Here is a 14,464-nt window from a genome sequence, read left to right as displayed (position 1 = left end):
TGTATTTTGTTTTCCTGTTCAGAAATGTGTTGCTAAGAGATCCTTGGCTTGGCAAGATCCACTATATTTTGCTGGAAAATCCTGGCTTTGTCCCCGTGACCACTGTTATTAAAACCTCCCAGACATCTTCAGAGGTTTCCTCACCACCACCATGGAAAGGAACTACTCTACTTTCACAGATTCTTGCAAGCTCCATGGAGGCCCATGATTACTTGTGAAAGAAAAGTACAGTCTAGTAGGTTAAGTGCCAATTTTAGGTTTGGGTTCTCTAATCATTACGCAAGGATTGCCTTTTTTCTGGTCAGACGACACCCAGGGCAGTTCTATCACCTTTAAGAAGCCTATTAGTAAGAGTATGTTCAGAGAAAATCAATAAAGATGAGAACATCAGAAACAATATCACATAAACAATGTTTAGGTGAACTGCATCAAGCTGTGATAGACTTTGCATGGGGAAGTTCGGGTTTGTGCAAGGAGGGTTAGATTTTATCCATGAATATCTAAAGGGAATTTGCCCAAGGGAAGCATGCCTAAAATGGGTGAAGCTCACAGGGCAAAGACCAAAACACAATAAAACACAAATCTACCTAATTATACACAAAGGAATGAGCACACCCTGAAATGGAATGTCAACCACAGAAATAGTTTGAGTGGAAGTTAGATAAACCATGTGTTAGGTATGTTCAAAGGAGGGCTCAGGTGCTGAAACTTTTAAGCCCTTTTATTGTGAGATGTTATGCATCTAGGCAGGCTCAAGTCTTTTCATAATGATATGCTATGACCTGTGGATTTTCCTACCCATAGAATAACACTGTGATTTCCAAGTCCCTTTCAGCCAAAATTGTTTGGGTGATCCAAGTGCCTTGAGCTCCATGATGAGAGATGCTATATAAATGTAAAGGGTAATTTTAGTCATAATAAATAATGGTAATGATGATGAATGCCAGTGTCATTGAGAAGAAGCTGGCCTGCCATTCGGGAGCCCAGAGCAACCAGCTGTGAGCTGGGAATAATGTGTGTCCAGGCTTGGAGGAGACTCAGGACTGAGACCACATTAACCTTTACACCAGAGGCCTGGATCAAGCCCCCCCAGTTTGGAAGTGTGAGCATTGTAAATGCAAGAAACAACAATACTTAATCCCTGAGCTTGAATATTGCCTTGGGCTTACGAGACCTTTTTCCAGAAAGGTCAACATGAAGCACATTGTCTTGCTCTTCCAAAAGAAGAGAAAACTGAGCAGGGCAGGGGGGAGCCAGAATTCCAAACTAGACTTGTGACTCCAGACCAGATGCTCCTTCCATTCTCTGTCAGACCCCAGACCGTTCCATGGAAGGAGAGACTTCAGCTAACTTGGATGAGAAAATGTTGAAATGGGATCATGTCCCCCAAGATGGCTTGCATAGCTGTCTTCCATCCATTTAGGATGAGAAAGCTTGCTAGTAAAATCATTGGCTGCTCAAGCAGGGGGGAGCTGGTCATTGACGTCCCAGAGCTTCTGTCTGGAGTTAAGGAGCACATGGCAGGAGCCAGCTGAGTTCTGACTGACCAAAAGAGAACACTGCTTTGGGGCCTTGGCCAGCTTGAGAGTTTAGAAAACCCTAAGTGCTGTCAGACATCTGAGTGATGCTTCTTCATGAAGGACTCGGCCTTCCAGTTTTCCCATGTGCTTAGAGGACAACCAGTCGCTATAGAGAAAGGGAAGGGACTCTACTCTGTGCCCAGTCTTCTCTGCCCTAAAACAAGCTCCATGAGGAAAAAAAAAATGGAGTCTGGGAACTGCTGAGCTAGAACGACCTGACCTGTTAGGCACATGGGTGCCTCACTTATCTTTCCTTTTTTTGCATGTGTGTGTCTATTAAAATTTTATTCTTGCAGTCTGTAGCTTTGATTTGCTTTCATTTAGCATAGTTTACCATATTTCATCATTTGAAATTTATGCTGTTTCTCTTTTTATATTTTATCATCTTTACATTTTTAGCCTTTTTAACTTATCTATCTTTGTTTTGTGCTTAGCCTTTGAAGCTAGTCTACTCTCAGCTGTTTAACATTTAATTTCTTCCTCAAAGAAATCATTACAATTTCATCTTTCTAAAATCATTCTTATTTAAGTCACTTTAATCTCTTTGAAGTTTTTTTTTTTGCTTTTTAGCATTTCTTTATCTTTCTCATTTTATCATCTCATCCACTTTACCATTTTAATATTGCTCTATTTCCTCAGTTTTCTAAACTTGTGTTTTTCTTCTTTAATACTGATTTTTTAAATTGTAAATATATTTTTCATTTGTAGCTTTTCAAATTATTTTTTCTTTTAATATTTTCACTTTATCTTGTATTCTGTTTTTTTTCCCCCAAAGGGTACAATGTCTGTTTCTATATTAAAAAGAATCATCTGTTACCATAGAAAGGGGCTTTGTTCTTTGTCCACAAAGAAACAAGTGTTTGTCAATGTTAATCCTGCTTCTCCCACATACAGGCCATGTGACCTTGGGTGCTTCATCTGACATCTGAGCCTCAGCTGCCATACTCTGAGAATGCTGACCCTTTCCAAAAGACCTCATCAGACACAGGCATCTTTTTGCCCATACATTCCAAAGGGGCATGTAGAGACTGGGTAAAGAGAAGAACTACCCCAACCGTCTCTTTTTTAGCCAACATTCCATTTAGCTAGGGTGACACACTTATTATAGCTGTATCCAGAATCCAGTAAAATATAACTGTAATCAAGATTTCTCTGCAGTAAATATTAATAAGTAAATATAAGCATTGGTCTTAACTGTGAAGACATCACAGTTGGAGCCCTGACTTTGCCACTAACCCACCAGGTGACTTGGGCAAGTCATTTGATTACCGTGGACGCCAATTTCCTTCTTTATAAAAGGAGAGTGCTGGACTAGATTATTTCCTCTGGCATTAATTTCCTATGATGCCTTAACTTTCTATTCAAAGAAACCGTGAGACTTGCATCAATATATATGGAAAATACACTGTTATTTGTACCAAACAGGAACTCAAAAGAATTTATTCTTGCTAGAATACGAAGGCCTCTCCAATCACGCCCATTGGGTGAAATGCCAAAGTGTCACCATGGCAACATAAATGCAGACTAGGTTTGGCCAGGCGCCTGACATACTTGCCGTTGATGACACCATCTGGGTTGAGCATGGGGATGATCTTGAAAATGAAGTTTTCCCTCAAAAGCCTTGCCACAGGATCACTGCTAACCAGGAACTCCAAGGCCCCCTTCATCACCCAACTGGCATTGCTCTCTCCTGGATGAACTCGGGCAGTGATCACCTGATATGGACGATGTCCTGTAGAAAAAGGGACATGAGACAATGAAACCTAAATACACTTCCCATTGCCATTAAGATAGTCTCTGGGGGACCAGATGTACACCTGGCTGGCATGAAGTTCTAAGTATGTTGATTATTTCTTATACATATCTGACCTACATTTACCCATTTTCCACCTGCCTCCATGGTCTGCAAGACTCCAGAGAGTATCAAGCTAAAGCTCAAGGCTTTAAGAGATGTATTCTGAGGCCATGTCTGGGCTGAGGTGGAAAATGTGCTTTGATTGATTAGTGATGTCTGTTCTCATACACCCAGGGAAGAAAGGAGAAGGATATGGTATCACACCAGGAATTCATCATGTCTACCATAATCCCTTGTCCAATTTTGTGGGTTTTTTCCCCTATCTTTTCCTTTTGTATCCTCATCCAATTCCTTATTGCTCCTAAACTTACTCTAATAACAAGTACTAAATATTTGCTAAGTATAAATACCCCAGCCACTAAGCCTAAAGGTTAATAAACTAGTAATTTCTTTCCATATCATTCAAATCACTGTGAGTCAAAATATGCCTTTTCTTCCCTTAAACAGTAGACTATTCTATTATTTAATGTATATTTGTGGCATACAATGTGATGTTTCAATGCATATATACATTGTATAATGATCAAGTCAAGGTAATTACCATATCCATCACTTTAAACATTTATCATTTTTTATATGATAACATTCAAAATCTTCTCTTCTAGCTATATTGAAATGTACACTACATTGTTGTCTGCTATAGTCACCCTTACTGGTAACATTAATAGAACATCAGAACTTATTCCTCCTGTCTAACTGTAACTTTGTACCTCTCCCGTTCCTTCCTTCCCCTATACTCCCTAACCTCTGTTAACCACTATTCTACTCAATATGGAAGTTCCTCAAATAATATGATCCAGCAATCCCACTACTGGGCATTTATCCAAAAGAAATAAAACCAGTATATTGAGGAGACATCTGCACTCCCATATTTATTGCAGGCACCCTGATCCTGTTTCTTGAAATTTCCATGTTATTCCCAATAGGCAAGATGTGGAATCAACCTAAATGCCCATCTACAGATAAATGGACTAAGAAGAAGATGTGAGATGTCAGATAGATAGATAGACAGATATCTAATGATAGATATAGATAGAAAGATAGATAGATAGAGCCCTATTCAAGCATAAAACAGAATGAATTCCTGTCATTTACAGCAACACAAATGAGCCAGGAGGACATTATACTGAGAGAAATAAGCCAGACACAAAAGCACAAACACTGCATGATCTCACTATCATGTGGAATCTAAATAACAGTAGCCTATTTGAGGGTACAAACTGCATCTCAAATTGTGCACAAAGAAAGAAAAAAAACATAATTCTCAGTTATAAAGCTAAAGAACAGGTGATAGAAGATAAGGAAATAAACCTTTAAATTACTAAATTGTATTATCATCAACTAAAACCAAAAAAAATCCCCACACTATCTTTCTCTTCCATATTTCTGCTGGCAGCCATTAATCCACTGAGGCCTAGATTTAAGGAGTGTAAATCAGTGCATTTTTACTAACTATGGTGAGAGCGGGTCACTCCAGCTCCTTGTGAGTCATCTACACATTGGAGATAAAATTCAGCTATGTTTTCCCTTAAGCAGGTGTCTTGAACATATTCCAGTAACTACAGAAAGCACTAAGTAGAACAAGTTGAATACATTAGAGCCCTTGTTCTCCAAGAGGCCATAGCATTTGTCAATAATGACAAATATGTAAGCAAATAATGACAAGTGAGCTAATGGAGGTGTATATAAGGCACATATGAAAAAAATAGATCTGAGAGAAGTAAAGACATTTCCAGAGACATAACTGGTATTGAACTGGGTCTTGCAGAATAAGTGTTATTTACCTGATAGAGAAGGTGAAAGGGCCTTATAAGCAAAGACAACGACACATGCAAGAAGCACACAGGCGAAGCCAATGCATTCAAAAATAAAGTTATGTGTTGCTGAAGCCAAGAGTTAGAGATGGTGTAATACAAATTTAGAAAAGTAGGCTGGTATCAAACTGGTAGGATCCCTTCTTATGTGCTTTGTTTAGGGATTTGGACTTTATCCTGTTCTCAACCATGGAGTCAGCATCTCTCTGGTGTCCCGTGACCAGTAACAGAGACTATCGCAGAAGCAGATACCATGAAAGAGTGAATGTTTGCTCATGATATTCTACACATGGCACAAAATACTGGTAGCCTGTCCAACAGCCCTTCTCTTCTTCTTTATTATTAGCAGAGTCCTGATTTTGTGGGGGAAGGAATTTGTCTAGATGAAAATACTCAGCTTCATGGATCCTCTTATAGATAGAAGTGGCGTTTGACACAGTTATGCCCAGTGAGAGATAAATGTGAGCAGAGGGTTAGTCTTTAATGAAAAACTAATTAAAGGAGATAGTTACACCTGGCAAATGCCTACTTGGTTTTTATGTCTTGTCTTTTGCCTTTCTTCCTGTTTGCACCTGCACCTAGATGTGAAAATCAAAGTCACATGCTAAGAATAGTGACCATAAATGATAGAAAGAGCCAGGGCTTTTGAGAGATTCCTTAAGCAGCTACACCACACCTTCACTGGCTTCTTCAAGACTTCTGGATATTTGAGAACCATAAACTAATATTTGGCTAGACCATTGTGATCATGTCTCTGTTACATCCTGTTACATTCAAGTCTAATGTGGATATAAGATCAGGTTTAAAGTCATCCCTGTAATAATATTACCCTGAATGACAGGCATTTAGGTGTGCTTTCTAGATTGAGGAGAAAAGAATGAAAGAGTTGTAATGAGAATGATATTTGACATATATTAATATGTTTCGGAAAAGAAGAGTTGAGAACCACTATTTTTTTTAAAATGGGGAGTCGATGATGGTTTTTCACCAGGGGAAAGATATGCCAAAGACTGTGCTTTAGAAAAAGAATTCTGAAATTATTGTAGGTAATATCTTCACCCAATCAGAGACAGCATGACGTAGTGAATTAGAGAACAACCTTATGAGCCACATTGCCAGGGTTCAAATTCCAGCCCCATCATTTTCAACCTGAGATTGGTTATGGAAGTTTTTGGAGAAATTGAGCAATGGATTTGTCTGAGTGTGTTGGGGCTGTTCTAACAGAATACCATAGACTGGGAGGCTTACAATCAACATAAATTTATTTCATACAGTTTTGGAGGCTGAGAAGTCCATGATTAAGGTGCCAGGGGATCGTGAGTCTGGTGTGGGCCCACTTTCTGACTCTTAGTTGGCTGCCTTTCACTGTCTCCTCACATGTGGAAGGAACATCCAAGCTCCCTCAAGACTCTTTTATAAAGGCACTGATCCCATTTATGAGGGCACCACCCTCATACCCTAAACAAATCCCAAAGTCCACACCTTCAGATATTATCGCTTTGGGGACTAAGATTTCAACGTGAATTTTCGGGGCACACAAGTATTTATTCCATGGCAGATTAGGTGTTCTGCATGTAAGATTAATGGCTCAGTAACCGAAACGCTAAATAGCATGTTGGGGGAAAGAGATATACAGTTAGCCAGCTGAGCGCAATTGAAATTAACTGGAGGTCAACTTTCCCACTACATCATTTGCTCACAGTCAATTTCACTCTTCCAAAGCAAGCTGTGTTGGCACGCCAGTGAAAAGCTTGTTTAGAAATAAAGAGGCTTGATGAATTTGTACCCAATCAGTATCCTATTTTCGGTTCTATAATTCCATATCAATCTCTTTGTGATTTTTGAACTATGTTCATTTGCAGTATATTGGACAACAATCGTAAGTGCTTCCAGCCTAGCAAGAAGAAACAAAAAAATAGCTTAAGTGCTTGTAAATTTTGACACTAACTGAACACTCTCATTGTCTGGGCCAGTTGGCCTCCATAGCCTGATGTGCCCAGTACAATGCAGTGCATTAGTCAGTAAGACAAATGCAAGCTGTAACACCGTGTTTCTTTCCTTCGGAGAGTCAGGTTCATAATCTACTACATTGTAAGACACCACAAGACCTAACAGGCTGTTCTAGCATCCTGGTGAAGCAAATGGGGAAAATTGTGGATTCTTGTGAAGACATAAGCAGCATTTTAGCCATTTTTAGTTGGTTTTCCTCTCTTCCCTTCCGTGATTTAAGACAACTTTGTAGTCATATTGGTGAGTTAAACTTATGGAACCATTCAGTTGTAACAGCAAATGGTACTCCAGAGAACCCATAATGGACAACAGCTGTAAATAGTATACAACTCACAGGAATGTGTTTTTTCTTGTAATTGACAATCTCAGTCTTAGTAACTCATTTTTGCTTAGGGCCAGGAAAAAACCGTCGGGTATTTCTATTTTTTTTTCCTCTGGAATTTATGATATCTCTTCCAGAGACCACCACAGTCTATGGAGGAGTCATGGTTTGGCCACATCCTAATTCTTAAATCTACCTATTGAATTTATGTCAGGAGTAATGACATCTGTAAAGAGATGTTAGGAACAAGTAGGGGATTGAATAATACCTAAGAGATATCAGGCCTTTAGGCCAATGAAAAGTTGAGTAAAAACTGAAGACATGTGTGATGATATACATGTGTACCCAACTATATAAACATCCATTCATTTATTCCTTCTTTCCTTCAACAATATATATTAAGCTCCCACGGCCACTCTGCAGGGTTCTACAGATTCCAAGAGAAATAATGGTTTTTGCCCTCAGGGAAATAATAATAGTTAGTGGAAAAGACAGGCATACAGATAATTACGATCCAATATGATCAGGGACATTTGTCAGGACATTTCCACAAGCAAGCACAGTGGAATAGTCATTAACACACAACACAAGCAACTGAGAATGACTTAAATGTGCATTGACAGGAAGCTAGTTAAGGAAATGATACATAAAACAGAATATTATGCAGCCATTAAAAATGACACATAGGTCTTTTTTCTGTTGATACAAGAAAGTATCTGTGACATAATGGTGAGTGAAAAAAGAAATAGGAAAGAGAGTTGCATCATATAAGGTTCCCATTTGTGTGTAGTTGTGACATTTAGTCAAAGGTATCTTTACATAGAGATGTACCTGCAAGTAGAGGTCATCTGAGTAATTTTTATGTCTTCTTTATCCCTATCTGGAATGTTTGTCTCTTTAGCAAATAATAATCATATGTCAAGGTTCATAAAAGCAATGAGTTTTCAAATAGGACACCATAGGTAAGGAAGAGTAAAAATATGAATTTTCCTATAAGTGGGAACATTTGATCTAGTGCGTCCAGTTTGAGCATTTGCCAGGTAAAGAAAAGAAAGGAGGGAAGCAGTAGAAAAGCCTAAGTATTATAGATCTATTTGCAAGCTACTAAGGTCATAAAATATATAGTACCTGAGGGAGGGTGAAGTGATTTTACATGACTGAAGCACTAGCTATTTGGAAGGCAAGAGGGGGAGTGAAGCCACAAAGCTAAGTTTGCACCTGCTTCTGCAGGCCTCAGTAGCACATGCTAAGGAGCTGGAGAATAATCTTGTAAGCTGTGGAAGGACCGTGGAAAATCAGTATGCAAAGGTGTGATGGGATGGGGCTTCTTGTTGAAGCTGAAGAGTTAGAGAAGGGGGTTAAAGGGTAGAAGAATGGCCAGCAGAGCAGATTGTGATTTCAAGGTGAGGTCAGCTAACACGAAGACCAGCAAACCTAGGAGAGAGTGCATGAAAACCTGATGGAAGGGCAACGGAGTGAGGAAGGAAGGAGACAGGAACAAGGGGGGAAAAGGAAGTGGCAGTGAAAGAGAAAATTCTTGTGAAAAGAGGTGCAGTGGGAAAATGTGTATGCCTGTGTAGGGTATATTATACTAATGTTTCCCACAAAAGGGAGCATGCTATGCTCATTTTATTCACTGCACATTTTTTATTTACCAATATATATTGGAGATCTTTCCATATCAATATGAAAATATATTTCCATCTTTTGTATTAGCTTTATTTTGGTATAATTTACATAAATTTTCACTAATTTTAATGGTATAATTCAATGAATTTTGACACATGTATACAGTGTCATGTGATCATCATATAACATCATTATCATCCCCCAAATTCCCTTCATTCCCCTCTGCTGGCAATCCCTTCACCCCACCCCCAGCCTCTGACAACCCACTGATCTGCTTTTTGCCACTACAATGTTTTCTTTTCTGGAATTCCATAATAATTGGATCATACAGTATATACCTCTTTGTCTGGCTTCTTTAACTTAGCATAATACTTTTGGGAGTCATCCATGTTGTTGAATGAATCCATAATTTGTCCCTTCTAATCACTGAGTTAAAGTCCAGTGTACCACATAGCAATGGCTATGCCACAATTTGTCCTTTCGTCTGTTGATACGCATTTGAGTTATTTCCAGTTTAGGGCTATCAGGAATAAAGCTGCTATGATCAAAGAATATTGTTGGGTGCAATGTTCCATGTATACCAATTAGGCCAAATTCGTTAGGCATGTTGTTCATATTTTCTATATTATGTCTGCTTGTTCTATGAATTACTGAAAGGAATATATTTAAAATCTGCAAAGATGATTGTGGATTTGTCTACTTTGCCTTCTAATGTCAATTCTTATTTGTTTTATGCTATGTTATTAACTGTATGCAGATTTAAAATTATTATATTTCTCTGATTAACTGAACTTTTTTTTATCATTATGAGGTATCTCTCCTTTTCTCCTAAGGCATTTTGCCTGAAAGTCTCCTTTGTATGTAGTAATATGGCTATGCTGGCTTTCTTTTGGTTAGTATTTATAGTAGATATCTTTTTTCATCCCTTTACTTTCAATCTTTCCATCAATTTTCAAGAAGTATTTGTCTCTTGATGCACCATATGGTTGAATATTGTATTTTATTTACTCTGATATTCTTTAATTTTCTTTTTATTGGAGCATTTGGTCAATTTACATTTGATGTAATTAATGATTTATGTGGGTTTAATGCTATCATTTTATTATTTGTTCTCCATTTGTCCTAACTATTGTATGATTCTTTTTCCTGTCTTAACCTTAATTGATTTATTGGGTATTTTTCCCTCTACTAGCTTAATAGTGGTATATTCTTTTGTTCTTTTTAGTCAGTTACCTTAGAGATTACAAAATGCATCTTTGATCTATATAATTTACTATATTTTAGTTCCCACTATGTATCTTAAAATCCATGAGACATTATATTTATTGTGTTATAAAGTCAATATCGATTTAGATTAAATCACATATTTACCCTTTTAATTACTCTTCACTCCTTACTGCATCTGAAAACTTCCATCAGCTTTCATTTTTCTCTTGCCTAAAAACTACCCTTTCATATTTCTTCTAGTATGGATCTGCTAAGCCATGTACACTCACTCTTTGTCCGAAAATGGACTCATTTTATCTTCAGTTTTGAAAAATATTTTTGCTGGGCATGAAAACACATCACATCTGCAGATGAACTCTCCATTTTCCACTTCTCTCCATGTTTCTTCCACTGAAATCCTTCAAGAACTTGGCTGCTTTTAACAGCCCTTAAAAGAATCTAGAAATTTGTCTCTTCGTTTTGCAGAAATAGAAATGTGTATTTTTGTTTTTCTGTTGTATGTGTTCTTTTTACATTTTTTTTTTAAAGGAAGAAAGCTTTCACTGGCATTTCCAAGTTCTTAAACTTTCTTACATTCTTTTTTGTTGTTGTTGTTGTTATCTTTTCTGTTGCTTCCCTTGATATTTCCAGGGAGAAAAATCCTAACACCTGCAAATAATGAAGTATTTCTTTCTCTCCAAAGGTTACATTACTTAATCCTGAGACAGTTCTAATGTCTTAGGCAGAATTTCCTCAATCCTATGAAATAAAAAGAGTCCTTTAAATCCATGCAATGTTATTACAACCAATAGATACCTGATGGATTAACAAATAATTTGAGCCTGCCCTGTCAACATGTGTGGGATTGTATGTAATCATATTCATGACATTTTGATAGCACCTTGCAGCTGAGAAGGCACCTTAACCTACATTATTCCTTCAGTACTGGAAGTGAATCTGTGAAGAAGCAAGACAGGTATCACACTCTTGTTTATAAGGCTAGAAAGGAGAGAAAGCAAGAGAAAAACTTAGGTGTTCCAAATCAAAATCCAGTATTCATTTTATAATGTATTATTCTGTGTGTATACATTTAGGAGGAAGGCTGAAATAAATATTGAGATAAAACATGATATACTGAGGGAAAAACAAGAACCATATAAATTATGAATCAGAAAACTTGAGTCTGAGGTTTGGCTCTGCCTCTTATTAATTGAATGGATTTGGGGAAATTAAAATCTTTTGAAATCTCAGCCCCTGACCTATAAAGTAAGACTCTCTTAGTTCTTTGTAGCGCTAAATTCAATGATTATCAATGGTGATGTGAAATATTATAGATGAAAATCAAACTTTTTAGCCAATGGTTTCAATCCCTTTTAGTTCTATTATATTCTTCTGAATTCTTTTAATAGAGCTGCTAAAAGGAAGCAAAATTACATGGAGCTTCATCTCTCTTTTCTCTTTGTCCAATATTCAGATGCAAGTGCTAATAAGGGGGAACTGGTCAAAAGTCTGGTGGCAGCAGAAAAAAATAGCAAGTGTGGGTAATCACTGCTAATAACCAGCTGCTGAACAATCAAGTGTGGGCTGGATCTCTCCTGCTAGGGCACAGATCCTTCCCAGAGGAGCAGGGTCTGTTGGCTCCTATGCCCTCTTTTACAAACTCTTAAACAGTGATCTTTCTGACCCATAAATTAGGTTATTAAGTATGAAATGTCTGATTTCCTTAAGTACTAAGTTTGACAGTTGATTTCTCTGACATTTCACTTTGACTCTTCTTGTTTTTTGGTTTTGTTTGTTTGTTTGTGAAGGGACATCCTAATTCTTCCAAACATACATTTTGGCTTGTGATTATCTTTTAAAAATTTTTTTAGAGCAATTTTTGTGAAACCATAGGTAAGTCAAAAATTTGTCTTATCTTTGAATATGAATTCTGTTGTGGAACCAATGCAGCACAGACAGCTTGAAATATCAAGAAAGTATTTGGCAAGGATGCAGCTAATGAATACACAGTACGTCGATGGTTTCAGAAGGTCCATTCTGGTGATTTTAACCTTGAAAATGAGCCACATGAGTGATCTGAGACCAAGGTGGATAATGATGAACTGAAAGCCGTAATGGAAGCAAATCCATCTCAACCTAGGCATGAATAAGCAGTAAGGTTTGACATTACTAATCCAACAATATTGGACCACTTGAAACAAATTGGCAAGGTAAAGAAGCTGGATAGGTGGGCTCCACATGAATTAAATGAACTTCAGAAGAGAAATCTTCTCAAAGCTTGCCTTTCTTTGCTGTCACAACATGAATGCAAACCATTTCTACACCGTATTGTTACTTGTAATGAAAGATGGATTCTTTTTAACAATCGCAAGTGTTCAGCACAGTGGTGAAGATGAAGTGCCAAAACACAATCCAAAACCAAATATTCATCAAAAAAATCTATTGGTATCTGTTTGGTGGTCCATCACCGGTATTATCCACTAGAGCTTCATGAAACCTGGTCAATCAATTACAGTGGATGTCTCCTGCAACCAATGGGACAAAATGATGAGGATGCTTGCTATTAAGCAGCCGAGATTTGTCAATAGAGACAAGCCAATCCCCTTACAAGACCATATGTGGCAAAAAACAATGCTGCTCAAACTACAGAAGCTAGACTTGGAAACTCTCTGTCATCCACTGTATTCACCAGATCTTGCATCAACTGACTACCACTTTCTTCCAGGCTGTGTACCACTTCTTGCAAGGAAAAATATTCAATTCTCAACAAGCTGTGGAAAACACCTTTAGAGATTTCATCACCACTGTTCTCCAGGCTTCTTCGAGGCTGGCATAAGCAATCTACTGGTAAAGATGGCAAAATTGTGCTGATAGTTTAGGCGCATACTCTGATTAATTATATTGCTTCTTGTTTGAGATATAATAAACTACACATTTGATTTGAAATTGGATATTTCATATTTAATGACCTATTACCATCAGAATAAGAGATTGACCAGATTGTATTAATAGTTTCCAAACTGTTTTGCTTCATGGTTGCTGCCAATGCTGAGGTAAAATCCTAGGTTCACCAGAAATCGCTCATCTTCACCTCTACCCTCCTCCAGTGGCAAGAAGTAGCCCCAGACCTGCCCCTCCTAAAACTCTGAACTCTGCCTTTCTCCCAAAGCCTGAAGTGTGACCTCTGTTACCCCAAATGACAAGGAGCCCGAGAAGCTCTGACTTGTTTTGATAAAGAGTTTGCTTAGATTTCACCAAAAACTGGGGGCAGGGGCAATCATGCATTGGCAGAGGGGCAGAAAAGGAGATTCTGATGCACACACCCACTTCACTGGGGGTTGTTGTGTTCAGCAGGGAGAAAGCCATGGAGGCAAAGGCTGACCGTAAGTTCTTTGTAGCTATGAGCTATGAGCTATGGAGATTGACTGAAGGATCATGGTCACCCTACTGGCTGCCTATAAATCTTTTTCCTAAATCTTTTAAGCTTCTTCCCAACTTATAAGTAATACACATGGCAGGGAAGAAAATTTTAAAGTAAAATGTATTTCCCATGAATGCCCAGGACCTCCAACCCACCACCCTCTCTCTTTCCTCCTCTCTCAAACATCTCTCCTCTTCTTCATTGCATGCCTACAACCTCTTCCTCACCAGCCACACAGCAGTCTAAGTGCTCTAAAAACAAGCATAAAGACCCAAATCAGACTGCATAACCTCCCACATAATACACGGTAGTAGAGTCTGCACTCTCAGTCTCCTCACTGGTAGCTACCCCGCCACACACCAGCTGTCCCCAGCCCAACTGTCTACTCTCATTTCCTGTCATCCCTGGGCCAGATATTCTTCACTCTGCTCTTTACTGTTCCCGAAACACACCATGTCCTTTCTGTTCATCCCCACTTCCTCTGCCCAGCAAACTCTTATTGTCTTTCACCCTGAAGCTTTTCTTGACTCCCCCAGGCAGAGAGAATAGCCCTTCCCCTGGGTCCCACGACACATCATCCATGCACCTGTATCCAACTCACCATGTGACCTTACAATCCATTTTCAG

At 38.3% G+C, this 14,464-nt stretch overlaps 1 protein-coding gene across 1 annotated transcript in view; it reads right to left on the bottom strand.

The window, feature by feature from the left end:
• The window catches only part of AGBL1 (ATP/GTP binding protein-like 1), a 502,451-nt gene that overhangs the window by 279,546 nt on the left and 208,441 nt on the right, over positions 1 to 14,464 (bottom strand). The window contains exon 16 of the mRNA XM_012643678.1: positions 3,132 to 3,312. Coding sequence (XP_012499132.1) covers positions 3,132 to 3,312 — 181 coding nt within the window. The remainder of the gene's footprint in view (positions 1 to 3,131; positions 3,313 to 14,464) is intronic.

This window comes from Propithecus coquereli, unplaced genomic scaffold (genome assembly GCF_000956105.1).
Source record: "Propithecus coquereli isolate 6110/MARCELLA unplaced genomic scaffold, Pcoq_1.0 Scaffold20, whole genome shotgun sequence".
NCBI classification, from domain to species: domain Eukaryota; kingdom Metazoa; phylum Chordata; class Mammalia; order Primates; family Indriidae; genus Propithecus; species Propithecus coquereli.
This window is presented reverse-complemented; position numbering and strand designations above follow the sequence as displayed.